The sequence below is a fragment of the Nyctibius grandis genome, chromosome 1 (genome assembly GCF_013368605.1).
Source record: "Nyctibius grandis isolate bNycGra1 chromosome 1, bNycGra1.pri, whole genome shotgun sequence".
In the NCBI taxonomy this organism is placed as follows: domain Eukaryota; kingdom Metazoa; phylum Chordata; class Aves; order Nyctibiiformes; family Nyctibiidae; genus Nyctibius; species Nyctibius grandis.
Genome location: NC_090658.1, coordinates 23,724,612 through 23,749,990, shown reverse-complemented (window position 1 = coordinate 23,749,990; position 25,379 = coordinate 23,724,612). Strand labels below are relative to the sequence as shown.

The window sequence follows — 25,379 nt, the reverse complement described above, 5'->3', positions numbered from 1 at the left end:
TTATGAGTACGGACTTACACTGAGGTTCAGTTGAAAGCAACCTTGAGGCGGTCCTTTATGATGTGTGGAGTTAGGCTGAGCCCCAACTGGCTGCAATTTAGGAAAGTGAGCAGTAAAGTGGGCACCTCTGTGCCTCCCATTGCCAGTCTGAAGACACAACCTTTCAGGAATGAGACTTACTTCTCTCTTCTCTTGCCACCCAAAACAATCACCCAAACCCAAGAACAGACACAGTATAAGCTCACTGAAAGATGTGCTGAACAGACTGAAAGAGGGGAATTAAAGAAGAAAGTAGAACTAATGAAAATGACAATCAGTTCAATACTGCAGAGGTTAGAGAAGAATTATTATTTCATTAGAACAACTCCCAGTTTTCCACACAAGCACTTTTGCAATCGTACCCTTATATCCCCATGAAATCACCTTTCTGGACAAAAGAAACTGGAATGGACAATTTACACAGCTTGCCACTGACACACTTTAATTATCTAGGTCATTGATGAGAGGTGTTGGAGACCTCTTTCCCCCTCCCTACTCTATCCTGATCTCTCTTTAAACTACCTCTAGAAAAGATATGAACACAATTTTTCATTAAGAAATTTCTGTTAACACTCCCCACCCCACCCCTGTTGAATCGTTTGCAAAAATTTTGTTTAAAACATTTCCTGTTCTTCATCAAAATCGGAGATTACATTATTCTGAAGTTATAGAGATATCATGCAAATGTTTGAGAATTTGGACTTTTTTTAATACATTTTTTTCACAATGAGTAAAACAGAATGATGCCAGAAGCTTTTTTTTCTAAACTATTTTAATTTATTTTCTGTCATTTTTAAATAGCTTTACAAGAAGTGACATAAGAGAATGCAAGAGAAGAAAAACGAAAAAAATACAGATGTGGAACAAAAAGAATCCTGCTGGATTTTAGTCTAAGTCTACAGGGAAAAAAAACTAAAGAAAGAATAGGAAAAAGGAGAGAAATGAGAAAAACAACTCATGTCTCAGAAATACCTGAAATTTGAAGTAAAGGAAATTCTCTTAAAACAAGTTTTATGGTATGACTCTTAATGTGATACTGAGCATCATGGAAAAACATTCTAGCAAACATTCTAGCATATTCAGGTTTGATTTTTCTTCCTAAATAATTCTGGCCTAACAGCATCAGTTTGCTTTGTTTACTGAATATTCATTCATCTGAGGAGGCTCATTGGCTTCAGTGATCAACTTGCATAAGCAAATGCTTTCAGATGTGAATGTAAGTTGTATGACGTGGTTCTTATTTGTTTGCATAATTAGATCAATGATCCTATGATGTGGTTCAATATCCAGTCTCAGAGATGTTGCTACCTAAACCAACAGTGGCTGAAATCCTCTGGCTGCAGGACACCATCCTCTATAGACGTTGAACAAACATCAACAGCTACAAGTATGCAGGCTCACTTTTTGCTGCTGAGAACTAGCCCTACCTTGTAGGCAGAGGCATGCAGCATCCAAAACACAACAAGGGACTAGCAAAGGGCAGGTGCTTGAGTCCAAGGCAAAATCTGACAGCTTTCACAGCTAGACATTTGTATGTTGTGCAAAACACAGAGAATGTAAAAGAACAACATACTTCATAAATTATGGCAGACTAAAGAGACACTTTACTGCTTAGGTAATTTTTTTTTTCCAGAGTATCTTCCCTTTTATGTATTACATAGGGAATATATATAAATTCTTTGAGGCTCTTTTCTATAGATAAATCAGAACCAAGTTAGTGGTTTGTAATCCCCAACACAAGTAACCACACAGAGACAACTCTGCAATGTGATACAGAATTACCATCCACAACAAAGTTCATACCTCTTGTCATTGCTTGGGAATCCAGTCCTTTTCTGTGCTTTGGAGGTGACGATTGAGCCTCCACCTTCCTGCTTCCTATCGGATCAGCAGCCTGTCTCTTATCTCTCTTTGCACCCATTTTTCAACATAATCTATCTTGTTCCTTTCTTACAGTCTTACAGGACTTCACATTCCCTTCCATACTAGGGCTTTTGTGGTCAAAGGCAGGGAACAAATGGATTTAACTAGAGTATAAGCTATTACTAGTAGTGACTGTAACTTTCTTTTCTGTTAGCTTATCATCACTTATTACAAAGCAATCCTAAATTAATGGGGTCCTCTATGTGCCACTACATCAGAAACAGCACTCATTAAGAAGAAAAATATATAACCAAGGACTCCATACAGAAGATTTTCTCCCAGATTTTTTGCAGTTTTACATCACTGTATCATTTCAATTCATTTACCTAATTAAATTAATTCTAAACCAATTTGTTCTCCAGATCTTTTACTGGCTGGCATCGTCAAATTAATGTGAAGCACTGGCTAGTATATTATATTTTACAACTTCTAGCAAAGCAGTTTAGGACAAGATAAATAGAAAAAATTTATTCTTTTTGGAAAAAAATATAAAACTCAAAAAAATTTACTTCTACCTCTGCAGTATGAAATTTGTCACTAATCATTTTAAACTATGCCCTTTTATGCTTCTTCCATCTCTTTTAGCTTTCTATGCAGTTCTTTGATGTAACAAAGACAGTTTCAGACAAGATTTCAGTTAATCTGGAAAAAAAAAAGCTTTAAGTCTTGAGGCAAAAAGCAGTGTATTTAAAATTTATATACTCCATAATGCCTTTGTTCTGAACTTGAACATCCTGAAAAACTTCTCCGCTTTCTTTTGCCTTCCGACTCTGAAGATCATTTGTTCTCATGGTTTCAGCTTCTTATTATGCAACAGTCACTTTAACTGGTGGTTCCAGCATTTAAGTACATGCACAGTCATGGCTGACCCTTTCTGATCAATTGCCAATCCATACAGGTTTGACTGATAAAAGAGCCAATTAGATTTAAGCAAATTAAGGGACATCACCAATGTCAACCACTTATTAAACTGAATGCTGAATTCCATGCATACAAAACACTAATGCACCAAGTCCCATTAAGACTTGAAATCCTAACCCCATTAGTAACTCCAGACCACTACAGGGTAAGGGTCAAAAGAAAGTTTCATATTTATGGATTAACATTTGGATTCAGTTTTTATTTTTTTAATCTTTCCAAGAACTCTTGAACCTGCACTGCAATTTTAGTCAAGAGCTTAGATAAAATATATTCCTTATTTCTAAGATATTTTTTTTAAGTGTTGACTTTAAGCATGGCAAATCAGCTTGATGAGAAATTAAGATATATTCAATCAGGTAACACTATAGATTTGGTGTGCTTTATATTATATGCAATACACTTTAAGAAAAAATGAAACAAAAGAAATGCATGTTGGAAGAATTTGTATCATAATTGAAAAAGAGTGATCTGCAGTAAATTCAAAATGGAATTCTCCTTTGTCCTCTATCACCCTCCCTTTCATACAATCTTCCATCAAGCTCCATAAAGTACTCCCCACAATGCAAATTTTCGAAACAGCTTTTTTTGTTATCCTTGAAAAGAGAATGATACATTTTAACACTCATTAAAAGGTGGTGATTTTGTACATAATGAGACCTCTTTCACTTTTTGATCAAACAAAACTTCCGTGAAAGTGAAATCTTGGCCACTGAAGTGAAAAATAAAATTCCTTCCAATTTTAGTAGGATCTAGATTTCATTCGATGATTTAGAAAGTGTTTGTAAGTGAAGGCACTGAATACAGCACAGTGTAAAATTACCATTATACTCATAATTTAGCATGCAATGGAATTGTATGCCATTAAAAGAGTCATTGTAATAAACACCGTCATAAACACACATTGTCCTAAACTTACACGTGTCTGTATGTGTGTACACATACAGTGAGAATATAGTGTGTGTGAGAGTACTTCTCTCAAGTGCACTGCTTCATTTGTTATTCATTTCACTACAGATCACAGTCCACTGGACAATAGTATGGAAGATATCTTTAATAACTCTCACTGCTAATTTAATTCTACTTAAACACACATATCCTAGTGAATGCCACATGCTTTTCAGCATGATTTTATGTGTAAATCAGGATAATATGTTTTCAGATCATTAACTAAAAGGAAGCATGAACTAAAACCTATTTAATCAATGAGGTATTACTTTTAAACTACCACAAGGTCATAAAAAAGATAATTTCAAAGCTATAAGTTTTCTAATTGTAATCAACAACAATCTAATGATGAAAGAAAGTGCATCTTAATGGCTGTCATAAACTTATGCACATCCTTGCCTATCTTTAAAGATCCTTTACCTTCTCATTTGGTAAAATTTTCACTACCAAATTTTGTTATATCTACATGCAAAATTTAAGTGTGACGCTGTGTTAGAAATGTCAGTGTCTTACTGCTCAGTCTTAAGTGAGCAGTAAAACTCAGATGAGGTTTTATTGTTATATGACAATGTATATTTGTTAATAAAGGTATAATTTGGCTATCAGATTGGAAAAGTATAAAATGTGCTGGGAATTTACCTTTTCCTCCTTGCTCAGTAAACTCTCATACAAACTCTACATTTTATTTATTCATTTTTTAGAAGTCTTTCTGTGGGTTTGGCCCCAAAACCAATCTATCTGTTTGCAAGCAAACTGTTCCAAATGTAATTGTATTTTTGAGCTGTAAGGTTTAAGGGATTTTTTGGTTTGTTTTTCTTTTTCTTTTTTTTTTGTACTTTCAAATTATATGTATGTCACTCTACACTATTCCTGCTTATCAGCTACACCTATACATCTCTCAAGATCAAGTTTTATTGGGCTCTCACTTTAGAATTGCCTTAAATTCATTGTTTCCACTGGTATTTATTCAACAAAAGCTAATTCAATAGGATCTCCATGAAAACAGAATGCAAAAGGAACACACATACATCAGTTGTAAGTTTAAGCTTTCATTTTAAAAAAGTATAAAATACATGCACAGTGTTTAGGGATTATTTGCTCAGTTCTCTTATTTCAAATTTTTATGAAGATAACATCCAAAGTGGCTTAGAGCCTCATTCCCTGTAAATCAGCACATTGTAAATGACTTTCTTACAGCTACACCAGTTGGTGAATTCTGGCTCAATATATTACCAATGGTTTATATTGCTATTATTAAACAAATTATCTAAGTCTATCCAGTAAGTGCTCTTTGTCAGCACTTACAACTTTTATTCTAAAACAGACTACAAAATGAAGGTGACTCTCTATATTCTTAGATCAGATCACCCGTCCATGATAGAATACAACACCATCCACAGAAAAAAATTTAAGTATATAATGCACTTCTCACCTACATGATATATTATCTATACAACTACCTGTTTTCATTCTCTAGTTCTTAAATTGAGCAACGTGACAAATCAGAAGCTGAAAAGAACAATTTTGTTAGTAAGAACTACCAATGCAAACATATTCTTCTGAACTTCCAGTCCTCAGTTGCAATAATAAATAACATTTTGTTCAAGAGAGTATTTGTGTAATTGTTACATGCACAGAAAAAGCACTTTTTCATACTTACCTCCTGGAGGCATGACTATTGTTATAGCATCACTTATCAAGCTGCCCTGGCTGTTGGAAGCATTCACTTGTACTGTGTAGTTAGAAAATGGAATCAGTCCTTTAATAGATACCCATACATTGGATTCGTTGTTGCTGCATAACATCCGAGTACCATTTACAATAGAATAATTAGCATTAGCTGTTATGAAAAAAAAAAGGGGGAGGTGGGGAGAAGAACAGTTGTTAGACCTTGCATCTCCTACAGTTTGCTGTCTTTATGAACCAAGTCTTACTTCTACTAAAATGAAAAGTTGCCATTGATACCAATAACACTGAAAAATGGCCTATGTGGAAGAAAAAATATTATTCAGCATTTTCTCCTCCTTTTGACAACAGTTTGTGGTACTTATAAAACCTGAAAAATAAATGAATCAACCACGCAGTTGCAAAGCTGACTGCATTACACTGCACACAGAAGCCAGTTTTCAGAAATTACTCATGTTCTAGAACAGTTGTGTGGTAGCTGCAAATTCAAAACATTAAGGTTAATTCTTATGCCTATGAAAGACTGGTAAAACTTCTTGAATTCACTAGAAAAACACTTACCTTAGGAGTTTATAAGCTAACTCCATTGCATACATAAGAATTAGTCAGATGTAGTAAGAAACACGTGCTTTCCGGCATGGCTTGCAGTTTTCTCAAAGATAAAACAAGGATTTGAAGTATTTGGTTTATCAGTTGAAATCATCAGAGGACACCACAGCAACCTACATGTCATTTACAACCCTTTTAAGATCTCAAACTTAAGATAAGACAATATTCTACCCCACAAAAATAACAAAATATGCCTTTCAAAAGTACTTGATGAGTAAGACTAGAAAATTAAAAAAATGTATGTCAAGTAACAATTTTTTTTGAATCAATGAGAATTTCACTCACATATCTGAGAGCAAAGCTGAGCTCATTTAAAGATTATCCAATATTTTGTACATATAAAGTGCTATACAAATGATTAGTATTATTACTACTATCCATCATTCCACGGAGAGATCTCGCATTGAAGTCGATGGACATTCTGCATTACAAACAACAGCAGAATCACATAAGTCTGAGACCACAGGTATGACAAGGAGATTAAACAGAATAAAGCCATTAAAAATATCTTAAATTAATTAAGGCATTGTCACAGATTGAATATTCAGTCTGTGTTCTCTACAAAATCTAAATAAGATACAACTTTAAAAACCCTAGAAACTCTCTTTTAATTAATTTTTTAAGTGAAAATCATTTGTTTTACTCATTTTTATGCAATTTTCAAATGAACTCTTAAAACTGAAGTGTTATTAAACCTGAATCAGTTTTTCAAATATTGCATATTTCTATGATGTGCACTAACATGCACAGATGCAGTACATTTCAGTCATGCTCACATTACATTTTACCATGAATGAGTAATCTGGACTTTCCTCTAATTTTGGGATTCCTATAAACAATCTGTGATTCACTTATGGTACAAGTCCAAACCATTCCATTATTTTGATGTTCACAGAGCTGCACAAATGGTGTTTTCAGTTATTCTGCTGGTAACATACGGTAAACTTACTTTCTGAGTTTTTGCGGAGGGGGAGAGTTTTATAAAACTCTTTTAATAAATCTGCCTTGTAGTCTAATTCCTCATTGCTCAAATTCTACCTGGATTACACCACGCCATAGCACCAAACTGCCCAAACAGACTACAGCATGTAAATGTAGAATAATTTCATGAAACCTGATGGATTTATTTGGATTTCACTGAATTCTACATTAGCTTGAGAGACCCCGTTTTACAAACAACGGTGGAGGCAAAGCTTCTTATCATGCAAGAATAATCACATTTTACACATTCCACATAGAGACCTACCAATTCTGCAGAAGCAAAGTTATTTTATCTGACATTACTTTTATGTACCCCGGCTACTCAGCCAGCACTAGAAAAATGCATCTGCATTACTTGATCTCAGCTCTGAAACTGTACATCAAACCCTCCTTCTGCATCTTTGTGAAACTGTCCTTGTGTGTGATTTGGAAGTAGATACAATCCAACAAAGGACATTTCGCCCATTATCTATCACAGTTTTTCTGTGCACCACCAGGCAGTCTGCGACTTACTACTTGCGACGCCCACCCAACAATATGTGACTGTTACATGCATCTATTGTTTTATTAACAACAATAAAGCCATTAGAAATGGCCATTGACATATACATTCTTAAGGTCCTAGTGACGTGAAATATTTAAGGACTCAGCTGGCTGTGACAAGAGGTGTCTTTTTAAAATGTTTCACCTACAATGTGTAGGAAAGTTTAAAAATCCCATGTCGACAGATCAAGGCACATAGGACAGATTCAAACCTCAAGCATAAAAGTAAGGTCCCTAACAGCAATTTATGTGACCAATTAATGAGAAAATTCAACTTTTTCTATCTACAGTACAGTTTTAAGATGTTAATATTTTTATTCTCATCCACCTGAGCCCAGAATGAAAGCATGTAGTTCCTCTGCTGGTACTTTTATTCCACTATTCATCTTTCTTCCAATGGCTAACTATACTATATTTTTAAAAACACAGGTTTGAGTAACAGAAAAGGAATTAAAAGGATAACACTCTATTCCAAGTTGCCTGGATAACAACATTAATATACAGTAATTATACAATTAGTTGTAACATTAAATTCTAGTTATAGCAGAGTGATTACTCGGCAATTATAAGAAGTATATAATTACTCAATAATTAGGAGAAGTATGTAATTACATAACCATTTTATTCAGCTCAAAAATGAACTTGCAAATTTACAATGAGTTAGATAACATAGCAGTTCAAAATTTTTCATTGCTTCTAATAAAAAGCTGAGGAGTGCTGGCAATTTCCTAACCTGAATTTTACACAGACAAAAGGTGTTTAATCCTAGTTGCCAGCCAAGCAACTTACTGCTACTGGCAAGTAAAATATTAGAAGAACATTTTTAAAATGCAGGTCTTGCTGGGGATGACTTGCAATATGCAGCTTTGCCACTTCTCACTGCTTAAACTTTGCTTTCAGTGGGCTGGAAAATGCAGACACATAGGTTCAGCCTGACAGAAAGCGATACAGCGATAACCCTGTCATATCGCTCTGTGCTATTCCTGCCTAGACTGCTTCAGTGTGGACCCTATTTGTGAGTCTAAGTGGATGAGGCCTCTCTTTCTCCATTTTTCATGTGTGTTTTCTGTCTCTGTTCTGCTCACAGGTCCAGCTGTAGCCTACCAGCAAGTCTGCCACAGACCTAAACAGCAGCTGCCTCAGACACTGGTAAAATCCTGAGACATTGTTTTACTTCAGATGAGCAGTTTCTACCAGAATACCTTCTTGTTCCTGCACATTTCTGTCTCGTAACTCCTACCGTGAACAGTCAGCAGTGCTCTAACGAGCAAGATCCCCTTAAGACACAGCTAACATGAACAACCTAACCAAGGAGGCAGAAAACAAACTCCTAGAACAGGCTCACCAGTCCTTCAACACTTAGACACGCAAGTACCCTTAACCAAAAGATGAATTCAGATGGAAGGGGCCTCAGAGCCACCATCTCCTATAACATCTCAAAAAAAAAGATTAACCCTTTGCAGACATGAAAGGCTTCCCCATGCTCCTTAATGTTTCCATAATTTGAATCATGATGGTTTTGTTCTTTTACTAGCCTTCCTGCTCATAAGGCTCTCCATATTTCCCTTAATATTTTTGAGGGACTTCTTTGGCTAAGTCTGGTATTTAAGACAAAGCTGTGCTGTTCCCAGTTTATTCCTAGTTTATACCAGATCAACGTATCTCAGTTTTTCAGGAAATTATTATCCAAATGAAGAAATTAGGGCTAAAGAATATCCATATACCTACTTAAAAACTATACTTGAAGATAGTCAAGTAATAAAACATGCTTACGTGGAAAAGATACAGAAATACATATTCCATTCAAAAATCATTGTTTAAAAGTGCTAAGCTTCACCCAGCACCCTAGCTGGTGAGTGTTTGTGTTTGAAGGTTCCCTATGTTTTTGAGTGGACACTTCGGAGGGGGCTCCCAAGCAGACGTGCATTCCTGTTACTGAGCACCCCTGTTAATAGGTGAATAAAGCTCCTGTGGGTCGGTGGTGCGTAAATTACTGCTGTCCTGGGTCCATCATCCTATGGGGTTCACTAGATTGAAATAACATAAATGGGTATCCTTTTCCATTCTTGTTATAATCATTGTCACAAGAATTTTAATGCCTCATATATTCCATAATTTTTTTCTGTGTGCTGTACTGCTCTGACCTTTTCAATATTCTGTAATTTGACTGGCTGGCCATTCCAAGTTCTCTTCTTTTTACAGCCTTATTAACTTGTGGGGAAGAGGTGAAATGGACAGCCAATCAGAATACATAATATTGCAAAGGTCAGTAGTACAGTATAGTATCAGCAGACACAGAATACTGTATATTAGCCATTAGCGTTCTGATATCTTATTCATGTGACAAAGGTTGTAAGGAGTGCAGGAAATGGTACAACACAAAACTGCTCTCATGACAAAGACTGCAACGGAAAAAGGAAATAATACAAACTAAATGCATTCATCTCCCATTTAAAAACTGTTTTTTTCCCAGAATTTGCCACATTTAAAGGTACTTTTCCCATCTGGATCAAAATTAATGCTTTTAAGGAAAAAGTTAATAAATTGAGATGTTGCCTTTCTATGTATCAAACAGTAAAAACTCATGTTTCATATGTGTGGGCAATCTTTTCCAAATTACCAAATACTTTTATTACTACCATTGCATTTTTGATTACTAAAGTAGTAAGTTTAAACATAACCAGTCTAATGTGTTAGTATCACAAACACACTGACATAACCATGCTGCTGGAAGTATGGAGGCCATGCTAGTGAAAAATATTACTGTGCACTCACGTGCTTTTCTTTCCTTAATCATCAAGAGCTAGCTGTCATTATACAGAAGATATTGGTTAAAAATCACCTTCCTTATATTTTTTCTGTCTGCATTCTTAGGGCTCAAAGAGTTATAGTAAATGGGGTTACATCGGGCTGGCAACTGGTCACTAGTGGGGTTCCTCAGGGATCCATCTTGGGGCGAGTGCTCTTCAATATCTTCATTAATGATTTGGACGTGAGACTTGAAGGACTATTATACAAGTTCGCTGATGACACAAAATTTGGAGGAGCTGTTGACACTCTAGAGTGCAGAGAGGCCCTGCAGAGAGACCTAGATAAATTAGAAAGGTGGGCCATCACCAACTGCATGAAGTTTAACAAGGGAAAGTGCTGGATTTTGCACCTGGGACATCGCAATCCTAGAGGTACACACAGACTGGGGAACGAGAGGCTAGAGAGCAGCCCCGCAGAAAGGGATCTGGGGGTTCTGGTCAATGGCAAGTTGAACATGAACCAACAGTGTGCCCTGGCAGTCAAGAGGGCCAACCGTGTCCTGGGGTGCATCAAGCGTAGTATTGCTAGCCGGTTGAGGGAAGTGATTGTCCCACTCTACTCTGCATTGGTGCAGCCTCACCTTGAGTACTGTGTGCAGTTTTGGGCACCACAGTATAAAAAGGATATGAAGATACCAGAGAGTGTCCAGAAGAGAGCCACAAAGATGGTGGAGGGTTTAGAGGGGAAGCAATACAAGGAGCGGCTGAAGTCACTAGGTCTGTTCAGCTTGGAGAAGAGAAGACTGAGGGGAGACCTCATTGCGGTCTACAACTTCCTCACAAGGGGAAGTGGAGGAGTAGGTGTTGACCTCTTCACCCTGGTGACCAGTGACAGAATTCGAGGGAATGGCAGGAAGATATGCCAGGGGAGGTTTAGGTTGGATATTAGGTAAAGGTTCTTCACCCAGAGGGTGGTGGAGCACTGGAACATGCTCCCCAGGGAAGCAGTTATGGTGCCAAGCCTGACAGCATTCAAGAAGCATTTGGACATTGCCCTCAGACACACGTTGTGAATTCTGGGGTTGTCCTATGCTGGGACAGGAGTTGGACTCGATCATCCTTGTGTGTCCCTTCCAACTCAGGACATTCTATGATTCTATGAAGTGAGCTGCCTTTGTAAAACAGATTTCTACCTCTTCCTATTTGCGGTGTCCTAGAAACTGGCTGACTTCTCATCTTACCCTCAGATTTGTCTGAACTTAAATGATATCACAGGACCATAATTTGTGAAATGAAGAGATATTTCCACCCAAAAGGTACTTAAGCCTGAAACACTTAAGTTGTATCATCACAAATATTTAATGAGCTAATATTTCCTTTCAAGTTCACTATTTCAAAATAATATGAGGCTTCAACCACAAATTACACTATATATTGTGTGCTACTACACGGCAAAAGGTATTTTTGGGGAGATTTTAAGGCTTTGTGTTATGCTCTGAAATATTGTTACCAATCTATATACTGTTTCCATTATGTACATACAGGTCCTAATAACCACTTTTACATTAGAGAGCACGTTGCTCCACAGTATTCAAACAGACAGAAGCAGAACTATTCCCACTGTAGAAGACTACTCAAGGAATAAAGGTAGCAAAAATCCACAAAAAGGAACAGTTCATATGAGGATCTAAAGAATTATACAAAGATTACTTAGCTAACTAGCACAAAAACTTACAATTACTTTTATGCCTGCTTTATGTGTGTGTGAGCATACATAGGTTAAGCATTGCATATTAAGCCGCAGAAAAAGTTAATGTCAGAACAGCAAAACAAAAATGAAACAAGAACTCCCTTGTTCCCCCATCTCCCCATCCTTCCATTTGTCTCATCTTCACTGAGCACCAGTTTCTGTCCCTGTCGTGGTTCCTGGCTCTCTGGCACCAAGTCTTTCTGGGGCAAATTCAGTGAATTTCTGTAAGCTTCCTCTTCAGTAAGTTCATTCTTCTGTTCATTAATTTTGCCTATTCTTCAGCCTCATTAACTTCCACACAAGCTACTCCTTTCCTCCCAGATAAGATTCTTCTCTCCCTCTCTCCCTTTTGCACTGTTTCTAGTGCAGTATTCATAATAGAAACCATGACTTGCCATTAGAGTTCAATTATCCCAATAAAAAAACAGCTAAAAATCTTCCCCCGACATTACTGGTGACTGTCTTAGTTCCTAAGAACTGTAATAATGAACTGTTTTCCAACTGTCATCCCAATTGTTATACTGATATTATGAAGTAGTTTCCTGTGCTTTGACACCATACCCCTCTTTTCAACAAAGCGTTGGGGGTTTTTTTGTGTTTTGCGCTGGGGTATTTTTGGTTTGGGGTTTTTGTTTTGTTTTTTTCCAGAAGACTACACTGCTGATTTTGCACCTCAATCTCCTGAACCACTATTTGTTCCCCTGCTCCTGAGTTGACAGATGTATTGTTCCTAAGGACATATCATGGTCTCAGTCCATCAAACTGAGTCCAAAATTTAAAGTCTATCTTATCACAGGAAACCTTCATTCTCATGGGCTAGGGGGAGTTGTTGGATGAGGCAAGATGGGTAATTTAAAAGCACTGTGGCAAACTGGCAAAATTAGGAATCCCAAATATTAATTTTCCTGTAAATAATGAACAGTTCCCATTATCTGCATTGAAAAACCTTAGCTTTTTCCTTTTTCCCTGGTAATTAAAGAAGCCTTTAGATTTCAGACTGAAAAATAGAAAATATTTAAAGAATAAGATGAAAGTCCTTATGGTCACATACAGCAGAAATCTGAGAGCTCAAAGACCCAGATGTAGTTTCTGGCTGAACTACTCAAGTTGTTTCTTCGACAGCTCAGTTTCCCTCGCTGTAAAACAGGCAAAGGCACCTTCTGTGACTTTTCACAGACTTAAATTTGGTACAGCTATCTTAGATGGTCTTGACACATACAGAATGCATATGCTGAACATTCTGTCCATCACTCTGAGCTGGCCCTCAGTACAGGCTGCAGGCTGACGCTGGAAAGCTTTTTGTGCTTTGAAAAAGACACGGAGGTCCTGGTGGACAACAAGTTGAACATGAGCCAGCAATGAGTCCTTGCAACAGAGAAGGCGAACAGCCTTGTGGGCTGCATTAGGAGAAGCATTGCAAGCAGGTCAAGGGAAGGGATCCCTCCTCTGTACTCAGCCCTGGTGAGACACATCTGGAGTGCTCATCCTGTTTTGGGCTCCCCAGCACAAGACAGATATGGACTTACTGGAGTGGAGTCCATGCAAAGACTAAGGGCTTAAAGCATCTGTCACACAAAGAGAGTTTGAGAGAACTGAGGGTGTTTAGCCTCCAGAAGAGAAGGTCTGGAGGGGCGAGGATCTTATCAATGTGTAAAGAAGCGAGACACTTCTCAGCAGTATATAGTAACAGAACAAGAGGCAATGGGTACATACAGAAAATACAAGAAATTCTGTTTAAACCTAAGAAAATGCTTTTTTCATTGAGGTTGGTCAAACAGTGGAACAAGTTGCCCAGAAAGGTGTGGAGTTTCTATCCTTGGTGATATTCAAAATCCAACTGGACACTGTCCTGGGCAATGTGCTCCAACTGACCCTGCTTGGAGAAGGAGAGTTGGACTAGATGATCTCTAGAGGTGCTCTCTGACCTCAGCTGTTCTATGACTCTATGAAAATTTGCAGAATACTTCAAGAACCCTAAGGCAAAGCAGGGGTAATCGTTACGATGAAAGCCTGTTCCTGTCAGTAGAAATAAGTGATCATTAGTGTTAAACACAAAGGAATGTGCATTTATATGCTCATTAATTCTACGGACTGAAATACGAATAAAGGCCACAGATTGACGGGTGAGCTCATATAAGAAAGTTAGCACAGACTCCATGGACAGTTAATGACTGCAGCCAAGATTAGGCTCTGTCATGATGGCAAGCAGAGAAGAATGTTTGTTGTGTGGTCTCATCTACCCTTTTGAGCTTCCGGTTCACTGCCGCGAGGCTTTCAACTTAAAAACTCTGTATTTGTAGACAAAACTGTCAGGAAGAAACTTTCTTATTTTAATTACTGGTTTAGGTTTTCCCATTATTCTTTCATAAACATAGAAATGTCCAACGAGTCTTGCAATTGAGTCTGCTGTATTTAGACATTCCAGGTAAAACAGTGTACTCAGTGTTAAGTCTCTGCTGTAAGTATATATCTGTATTGTAACTCACTTTGCTACAACAGCACCAAGGGGCATTAGTCCTGGACCCCCCTGCACACTGTACTAAGTGTTGTAGGGACACACTGTAAGAACTCAGTCCATGGACTAAAGAAATCATAACATAGGGTGAGGCCCCCCAGCCCTGGAAAGCATTCTATGAGTAGATTCAACTTATGTGAATTTCACACAGGCTTCCAGGTGCTCTTATCCCAACATGAACAGGAGAAAGCGTCCCAGAACAGTTTAGTATCTCAAGTGTCATAACATTGCATTGTATATAAATGACCAGAAGGCATCAAGTAGCAAAAGTGTTTGCTGTACTGTGATGTTAAGCTGATGATAGAGCATATAATTATTGAATTAATCCATTTTGAGGGGTTTTAGAAACAAATTATGAGACTTTCAATAAAGTTTTTTTAAAAAAAAAAAACAGAAACAGTTAGCTTTAAAATCTTCAAGTTTGTCTTTCCATGGTCAGAACATTCTTCCTCTAGCTGCAGCAGTACATAAATGGAGATTATCACAGTATCTGGTTTCTGAATCTATGCCCATAATTCATGGATGCCAATAAGAATTTTCCATTCTTCAGGGACACTACCAGAAGGAGACTAGCTAAACACACAGAGCAGAACTGGGAGTCTCAAATCCATAATCAAATATCTAGATTGATTGTGTCACTTGCACTTGTATTGATTTCAATTGGAGCAGCTGACCCAAGGGAATAATAAAAATGTGGAATAAAACTGATTTATGAGAACAAAATAAATCCTTTTGTGAGTGGTAATGAATTGGTACTATTTAACCCTTTCAATCACAAAGGGAGAACACTATTTATTTTTTCAGAATGCTGAGTTAGCCAAAAGAAGTCATATAAAAAAATGTCAATACGGTCAAATGCCATTATACTTAGCTGTAATATTTTGGAAGGAATGAAGCTCTATACTTGATCTAGGATTTTTATTTGACATAAGACATTCTTTTGGCTTTTCCAGTCACCTTACATGAGGCATCATAAATGATGCACTTGTAGATTGAAAGAACCACAGCATCACTCAGGTGAATGTTTGTTGTACTTACTTATAGAGTAGCTCCCTCCAGCCTATTCAGGGCAAAAACATGTAGAGTAACATAAACAGCCATATCAACTGCACATGAAAGGATGACCTATCATAATATCTTGATCTTTCTGGCATAACTCTAGAAAGTTACATTGTCAAAATCTAATTTGATCGCTTTTATACAGTTCAAATAAAAACTTCATCAAAGCTTGTCAAATCCCGATTTTCATCATCCTTTCTCTACCTGAGAAAACAGATAGGTTTTACATTAGTCTCTAAAGAGAAGCATACTTGTTTGACACCAACACATACAAGTATCCAAGTGCAATCTTGTCACCTGCAGAAACTCTAGTCAGATTATATATATTTTGTTTGGGTCATGTATTTACATTGTTGACAGTAATAATTTTGTGTCCAATGTCATAAATTGTATTTTTGCATTTAAGATTTACCATAGATACATAAGCACTGTCAATGTAGCCTCCTCAGCCTTCATGTGGGTTAAAAACTCTAAAAGACATTCATTAACTAAAATATTGTTTTCATAGGAGAACTGATTGGCAAATTCCCTTTTACTCAATACTGTTTACCAGGGCCATCTCCAGAAGATTGCTATTATTCCCCAGGCTATTCCAAGGGAGCAGGCATGGTCTCATAGACTATCCTGCTATTGGCAGTCGCTAGGAATTTCAGCCTGTAAGAACTGATAATACGTTCCTCACAGAAATGGGGTTCAGTCTTACGTATCTGCTTTAGAACATAAAAGCCAATAAATTACACTGTACGATACAGAAACAGACCAGTGTATGTGTGACAAAAACATAACTATGTGAACAGATGATAGATGAAGAAGTTCAATTAAAACACTATCTGCAGTCTGATGCTAGAGTTTTTGCCAAAGAAACAGTCCAATGTAGAAATTAGAGAGAGACTGCTTTCATTTTGCTTTCCCCTGAGACACCGGTACCAAGGAATAGAAAAGCAAAGCATATCTGGTGCTGAAGGAAATCATGCTAGTGGATGGTGTATTGTGAAGCTGTTCAAAATCTACTGAAGCTTGACTAAACGTTACCCAATAATCAACCTAAAGTGCACGCAAAACTATGAGTTTTCTAGCCATGCAAAGCAAACTTTAAATGGCACATTACTCAGTGCCAAAATACCCCTAAGTCCTGCTCTAGTAAACAGATTAAACATGACTATTTGAAAACGGATCACGCATCCCTTTTTTTTCCCCCCTCAAACATCTTTAGGACTAGTGAGCTTTATTAGTGAGGTCTGTAGCTAAAACTAAGGAGATAGACAAAATGAGGGAGGAAGGGGATGAAATATGAAAAATCTCCTTAATGGCTGATGTGGAAAAGCAGCTAAGGGCTCCCACAAAAGCATCTTTCTTTGGGAGTGGGGAGGGTGTCTCCCTGGTGCAGCAGGTGGCAATGATGTATAAGCCAATGCTGTTGCTCACGGTGAGGATAATGATTTTTGTCATGCTGTCCCTCTACCACTATATACTTTCCATGGGGAACTGCTCAAACTCCCTGTTGATTGTTCCCATTTATGATGCTATTTGTGCTGCAGGGAACATGTTAACATGGTGCAAGTGCTGTACACTGATTGGTCACTAAACATCTGCGTACATATATTAATGAATAATACTTACCAAGCATTAAATTATTCTTATCAACTTTGTTGTGAACTAGGTTTTGAGAGGTAAAGACCTGGTGAGGAGAGGCAATTCTCACACCATCATAGCTGTTCCCATAAAGATCTGCTGTAACAACACTATTGAGGTTTGCAGGTGCAAGGCCATGAGAAAAATAATCCAAGAATAACAGCATGAGAACTATAGCAGAAAATAATTCCAGAGAGGCTCTGGAAAACACTGCCTCAGCAGCTTCAGGGTCCTTAGCTTTAGTAACATTAAGGCACTAAGGTACCTTACTAACCCACACTGTGCAACATCATAGCAGTGCAACAAACTGAAACGGATTAAATATTAAATATTTCTTTATATATTACAAAGGTAACTGGTAAATTATCAATATCATTAATATCACCACAATTTCTCAGATTGACATTCCTTTTGAAAACTTTACTCTTCTTTTAAGGTCAAGGATCTCTACATTCCTTGGGCCATCTTTTTTTTTTTTTTTAATTTTACCAGAAAATGCTACATTCTGTTGTCAGAATTCTTCTGTTGGCCAAGAGAATAAGTAGGCTGCAAGGAAGCTTTCTGTACAGTATCTCCAAATAAGCAGAGTTACCAAATGAATAATTTTCCCTTTACAAAAATACCAGATGAACTACATTGCTGAAAAGTAAGAACCTTGGATGATACATCAACAACAGAAGTTACAAAAAGTAAAAAACAAAACAAAACAAAAAAAAACACCAAAAAAAAAACAAACTGAAAAAAAAGTACATTGATTGCTACATTCAGGAGCAACGAGTTCCAAGTATGACCCTGCAACTTCGTGCTGTGAAGCCTAAGGACATATAGTTAACTAAGGATTCTCTTTATGTAAAACTTGCATTCAAATGCATCACAACATCCAGGGGACTGCAGATTTGGATTCATTTTGTGCTAATGCAGTCATCTGACACAGGTAGGAAGATAAGAATTTCCTCCAACTCACTCCTCTGGAAAAGAGGTAATATCTGATTCTACCTGTACTAGAACTTAACTTGAGATATCCAGATGCAATTAAAAATGACCCTGTACTTAATCTAAACCACCCTGAGAGTAAATAGGGCTGAATGAGGAAACTACTTGAGGAAAATAAGCCTGACTCTGTCACCTTTGTTTCCACCTCAAGTCCTCTGAGAACTGGAAGTGTATCAGATAATAACAAGAACTTTAGCTCCTCTTAAAGAGAGAAAAGCTGCTTGTGATCTGGTAAGCTCCTTCCTGTATCTTAACAAGTCCTTTCAAAGAGAAAGATTGTCAGAAAAATAAACAGTTGAACTAGAAAATGAAGGCTAATTGAAACAGATATTCCTCTTGCATACATTGTTAAAGTATGGTCAAACTATGGAAAAATCCATTATCTATATCCTCCTCTATTCACAGAAAATCCAGACTATGTCCTGCTGATCTACATTTCACACTTGCAATTCCACGGTGGGCTTTTAAATCAGTTTATGATAGTATTTCCTTCTCTTCCAATTTGGCTATTGATAAACGTTGACTAGGCGCACAGTATTTACCAAGACCTTGCCATGCTAGTATCTAAAAATCCAAAAATAATTATCATCGGCAGTATCAGAACTAAACAGCAATGAAAATCCAGGACATGCATTAAGAAACATTTATATTGGATTCTAAAGTCAGGAATTTTAAGAAGTCTGTACAATTAGAACATTCTCTCTTGCTTTTATGTATTACAATGTAGTCTTTACTGATGTATTGTTGTTTTCACTGTAAGAGGATAAATATTCCCCACCCCAAAAAAAACCCACAACAACTTTAAATCTTTTGTAAAATATTTAAGATGACCCGGCCCCACTAGAAAACAGTCTAGAATTAAATACGACTTATTATAACAAGGAAATAACCAATAAGCTCTCAGGCTGTTCACTTTAATTCCTATGAGGTATGCATATTTGTAAAAACAGCTGGATGGAAAGTTATAAGACATCTTAAACAAATACAATGAATGGCAGACCCATTTGGTGGAAAAACAGTGTATATAAAATATTAAGACAGTCAGATAGAGACATACATATGTGAAATTTGAAAGATTTGGAACAGGACAAAAAAGGAGCTAAGCCTGGGGACATCTATACGGTATTCAGCATTAGATCAACTGGTGTCTCTAAAGTGTTGGAATAACAAGTTCATGACAGAGAAAGTGTTAAGTTACATGTTGTTTAAACACTTTCCATGTCATCAACCTGCTATCGCAACATACCATATGCTATAGTAGGCCACTGATAAGGTAACAACACATCAAGCAGAGTTTCACAACATACATTAGGGGTGGCGGTGTAAAAATACAGAAATACAACATGCACTCGAAAAAAATCGCTCGCTCTCATAGTGGTATCCTTTGCCCTGTACAGGGGCTATACTTATGCAGAAGGATTTCTGCGCTTCAGAAAGCGTGCATCTATCTCACGAGTGCATCCTTCTGACGTGTAACATCTCTTTCTTAAAAAAAAAAAGAAAAAAACGCCACGGAGATATGCCAGGTTCGAATGTAGACCTTTCAGGTCCTATGTTGTTAAGTTACAGATGAAAAAGATATTGATATAATGAATCCAACTCTTTGATCAAACAAAATAACCCCCACATTATCAAATTATAGATACCTCTGCAATATGCCCGGACACGCTTAAATATTTATTCAGGTTTCTTTAGCTTCAATTCTCTCTAATTCTACTTCATTTAGAAACAGATATCTAACTAAGTAAAGTAAATAAATACTACATTTGTATCGAAGTGTTGCCAAAATCTGTGAAATTTTTTTCATAATACTCTTTATATCTGATGGGCTATTTTTAAGCAGTTCTTGGCATTATGTAATTGAGTAACCCTACTTTCAAATAAAAACAGGTCATGGCTGAAATGACTCAGACAGACAGACAGTGAAGCAAAGTCTCCCCCATCTCCCCTTCCTTCATAATAGACATTATTTTGACATCTAGTAATCTTTGAAGTGCTTTGCAACAGAACATAGTTAAACTTCTTAATAAGAGAAGGTGACTGCACTGTTTGGAAATTATATGTTTGTCTGTTAAAGACTCATATTCCTACCAGAAGCTTGACATTTTATTTATAATAATGAATTTAAATAAAGATTTTTCAACTGAGAGCTGTATACAGAGAAATTCCAAAAATATCAGTGCGGTCACTGCAACAAACTCTTGTTAGGCAATTATCTTCAAAACCTATTCACTTACGCGACATTTCAGATCCAAGATCTAAAACCTGTTTCCCAAGTTTCCCAAACTGACAGCTTAATGTACTGCTCAGTGGGCCACCAGTTCAAGTGATGGGTGCAACTATTTTGATGTTTATAATGCAGCCCTTCTAGGTGAATTCCACCTCCAATTTTTACCTTTTAATCCCTGCCTCTTTAACAGACGCTGATGAAATACAGTTGTTCATTATGTCAAGAAAATACTCATTAGCCATCAGACAATTCAAAAAGCTTTGTGTAAATCTAGTGAACAGATGATGTCTTATATAAGTTTGATGAATTAATGCTTAATTTCCTTCCTGCACACCCCCAAACCAGCCAGCATAAATGTCAATTGCTAGAGCTCTGACTTCTGGGGGGATACACTCTTTATTTATTTAGCATTGCAAAGCAAAGTTTCAGCAACAGTGAACAAACGTAATGAAATTTTCTGGGTTCCATTCCCTAATGATTCTTTCACCACCACCTGGCTCTCCTGAGTTGAACTAACATAGCAGCCTCTTTAAGTCAACTCTTATAATTGCTTCCAATTTGCCTGTTTTGCTTTTGGCAATTAGCAAACTGAAATGTTATCATGAAAGAGTCCATCTCATTTATAAGGCCAGGTTTTCCCTCCACTAAAATATGCAGGCACTCTGTTCTTTATTACCAGCAGGAGATAAATGGCTGGTTTTCGTTGCTGAAGAATATATAATGGTTAAAAAGTCACTTTTTTCCTCCAGCTCTACATAAATCACAGAACTAGTCAATATTTAATAATGCTTGCCTTGGTCTGGAGTCCCTTGATCACCCCTGTCATGTGTAATAGCTCCCTCTCCGATATCTTTGACATAAAAGCCCAGCTTTACTGCAATACTAACATGTAGAGGGTCATTACGGATCGACATTTACCTTAATCTGTGACTGCCAACCATGAACCGATAAATTCCAGCAGATTCCACTGGGAGAAATCAGTAAACTTCTCAGTGGAAAGAACTGAAGGAAAATTCTGCCGAGAACAGAATACATTTTCTACAAGGGCTGCTCTGCAAATGGGTTCTGACTTTTGAAAGTTCTCTAGCTGCACAGCTTTGCAACATTTAATACCATTTTGATGGTTTGAGAGACGCGATGACAACCGAGGATGACATGACTTAGAAAGCAAGCAGAAATTTTCTCTGCAAAAACAATGCAAGATTAAACACAAGGGGAATATGGCTTTTGCATTATTCACCCTGCTGCCTTGGCGGAAATGGCTGTGCTGTCACAGGTCCAGCCAAAATGTTGCTCCTTTTTTTCAAATTGATCATCACTCCTTCTCCTCATAATCTTACAAGTGCTTCACAGCAGAATACATCAAAGACTTCATTGCATAAAAAAGGGACACAACAGCCTTTGTGAGGGGTCAGCTGAGACTGCCTACCACACATTACACTCTTCAATGAATGTGTTTCTCCAAACAGCACACAAACAACTTCATTTATATACTGCTTCATAGAGGACAGCAATTGCAGCGTGTATGTTCTCTTTAGCACCGATACTGGAAACAACATATCGTTCTCATTCTGAGCAGAAAAAAAAGGCAAGTTATGAAGCCATCAGTGATTCAATTCTCTATCTGTTACTACATTTACAGTACTGATTAAATTTGCGTACAGTACATAGAAGGATTAAATGTCATCCAAACATTATTTTCAACTACAATTTTGTATTATACTCACAAGAAAACATTGTTATAATTGCCCGATGTCAATCATGCTATTTAAAGTGCACTAAAAATTAATGACAACATTGTTAGGTATAATTCATAAACATTATTTGTGTACAATATTTTATTATTTATTATACCTTAGAGCATGCTTAATAGCTCAAATTGACATATTAAATGCTCACATGCATTTTGTGAACATTCATTTTTATTCACTGCCCAAGTATTTTACATTTTTGTAATAATTAGAGTACACAGCATCTTTCTTACAACTGAAAAATACACACTTTGTGTAATACATTTGGAAAAAATGACCATTTACATTCTTTAGTGCCTTGTATAGTCTTTTATGCAAGGGCAACATCACTGTCTAACTCTACTTCTTCAATTTAGCAACATTTTCACCCAAGACCACATTGCTATGTTTAGGTTTAAAAGACACAAGAAAAAAAAAGAAACAACTCACAACATAAACCAGTGGAAACAAAACAGCAGCCCATGATACAATAAGGTTTAGCAGATAACTGTTACTTTTCAGGCTTTTGTATCGTATGGTGAGTCTGTTATATGGAAATAAAGAGCCATTTTTCTTTTCCTTTCTTCTTTTTATGAATAATTATCTGATTTCATTGCACACTTTTTTAGGTAGCTGGCTGTTTGTAAGCCTTACTTCTTTACCGCAACTTATATTAATTTCAAATATACCCACAATCAACCATATTACGAACAGCTCTCATGAATGTCTCCTACTTATATAAGCAAACCAACTGAAATTTTCTGACTATAGCTTCCTTATCTGAGTGAAGGTTGTGAGATAAGACTCCATGTGTATATCTAGGGACTAAATGAGTGCAGAGGGCTTATCTTTATTTGCCAGTTTATGTGTTTGTACAAATGTAAAGCACCATAAATCAAAGCAGCAGTTCTTTAAGAATAAAATTGATAATTCTAAAATAATCAATGGAGTGGTAAAAAAAGCAGAAAAATTTAGTGCTAAAGGAGTTTTTTTAAAAATTGAAATGGAACATCAATGCTATCATTAGTCTTATTATAAAGGTAAAAGCATACCTTGATCAGCATAGAAGAGACCAGTGACAAGGACTGTGTAGGTCAATTTTCCATTAGGTTTATTTGGGGCAAGCCATTTTAATTGAACTTCTTTGGACCCATCAACAGTAGCAAATACATCAACTGTTCCCTCAGGGGGACCCTCCATGGTCCGAGCTTCTGCCTGTAACGTTCAGCCATGAGATAGGGGTTTTTTGCCATAGTTTAGAAACAGACAAGGAATGTGAAATGCAAAATTTTAAGAAAAGTTATATCTTTAGGACAAAAAGTAACTAACACTGCAGGTGTCCTAATTTTTAAGCATTTTAGTTTCCTTTCACCTACATTTAATTGAAGCTGTCCAGCAACTAACGTACTTTGCACAGCAACCCCTGTAAGGAACAAGAAATAAATACTGGAAAAGAATGAAAGATTAATTTCTTGAAAACACTGTTGCACCTCATGTGGATGAATGATCTCAGCTTAGCATTAGGGGACGAAGCAGCAATAGAAGACCACAGGTTTTTGAGTTTCTACATTTTAAAAGACACCTGTAAGGAACATGCATTTAAACGCTGTAGTAAATTACTATAGATATTTGATAGGGAAAAAATATCCTTTGTGGAATATTGGTTGCTCCCTGAATTAACTTCTACTTTCACCTAACAAATTAAAGTTGCAATAAAAAGTAGAACTTTAAGAGAAAACAGAATATGATAAGATAGCTGGAAAATGTAATAAGTATGAAAGTTTTTTTTATACTAATAAATACTCATTCAATATTATAGAAATATATTGTTTACATTTCACATCTTGTAGTAAAAATTCAGTGCTATGGAACAAAATAATTTATCTTTACGTTATATATGGCAACATGTTTGTTTCTCATACATTACTTATTTGGTGTTTTCTAAGGTATAAGATGGTTTCACACCTTTCTAAGTGCCTCTCAGCTGCAAGTTCATGGCAGTGCTGATAAACGCTATTTTTAATCTGCCTCACCTGCTCTGTCATCAAAATAACCAAACACACTTTCTCTGTCCTTGAAACATAAATGTTTTACTTTTTAGCATGTAAAATGGAAGCTTATTGTTTACAAGTACCAGGCTATACCTTTGATGTGCATCAATATCTCTACATGTGCTTCTATATTCATACACTCTATTGCATTTAAAATAGGTGAGCAGTTTCAGTAAAGTCTACAGGATAAAGCACATGCTTAAAGATAAACACGGATTTATTGGATCAGTGCCACATTGATTATTTGGATATTTCAGTCAAAAACATTCTTATGGAAGAATTTGACTAAACTGTGTTTTCTAAACTAAAATAATTTCCTGTAAAGTTGTGCTGCTAAATGCAAGTATACTCCAGTCTCACCACACCAGAAACAGGGAGAAATGAATATCAACTATTTTTCTACTGAAAAGAATTAAGATATTCTTAAAACTATGAATTTGTAGCAATCTGTACCACATCCTGAACAGTTGCAAAAGCTGTATTGTGCCTTTAGCCTGTGACTGCTTCTCAGAAAATCCTTACAGTAGTACAAAGCCTTTTCTTTATAACCTACTATTCTTTTCAGTATGAAAAATATTGAAACACTGTTTAGAATCAGTACATGTAGTATCCTGTGCAGCTACACCTCTGCAGTGTACTTTGAAAATAATATTTTGTGTAAAAATGTACATTCTGTATATAAACATATGGCACAGACAACCTGTTTCATATTTCTTTTTCTAAACATTACTTTATACACGATTCTATGATATTTTCAGTTGTTTATTAATAATTTAATAAAAAATACTCTGCTATCATATAAGTAACACTACATCATAGGACAGGAATAATAATGACATTGGGAGAACAGTGTCACCCATCTAAGTTTAAAGAAAGTACTAGCATACACATAAGCTAAAAACCTGAAATTTAAGTTTAATAGCAGTGGGTTGAGATGACAAATATTCAGTATTGACCATTTCCATTTATCTATATTTACAAGAGCTAACAAATTTCAAAACTAGTAGGATTTCAAATCTCCT

At 36.5% G+C, this 25,379-nt stretch overlaps 1 protein-coding gene across 1 annotated transcript in view; it reads right to left on the bottom strand.

The window, feature by feature from the left end:
* The window catches only part of USH2A (usherin), a 419,339-nt gene that overhangs the window by 163,639 nt on the left and 230,321 nt on the right, over positions 1 to 25,379 (bottom strand). The window contains exons 36-37 of the mRNA XM_068406084.1: positions 23,359 to 23,521; positions 5,489 to 5,668 (exon numbers count right to left, since the gene is read on the bottom strand). Coding sequence (XP_068262185.1) covers positions 5,489 to 5,668; positions 23,359 to 23,521 — 343 coding nt within the window. The remainder of the gene's footprint in view (positions 1 to 5,488; positions 5,669 to 23,358; positions 23,522 to 25,379) is intronic.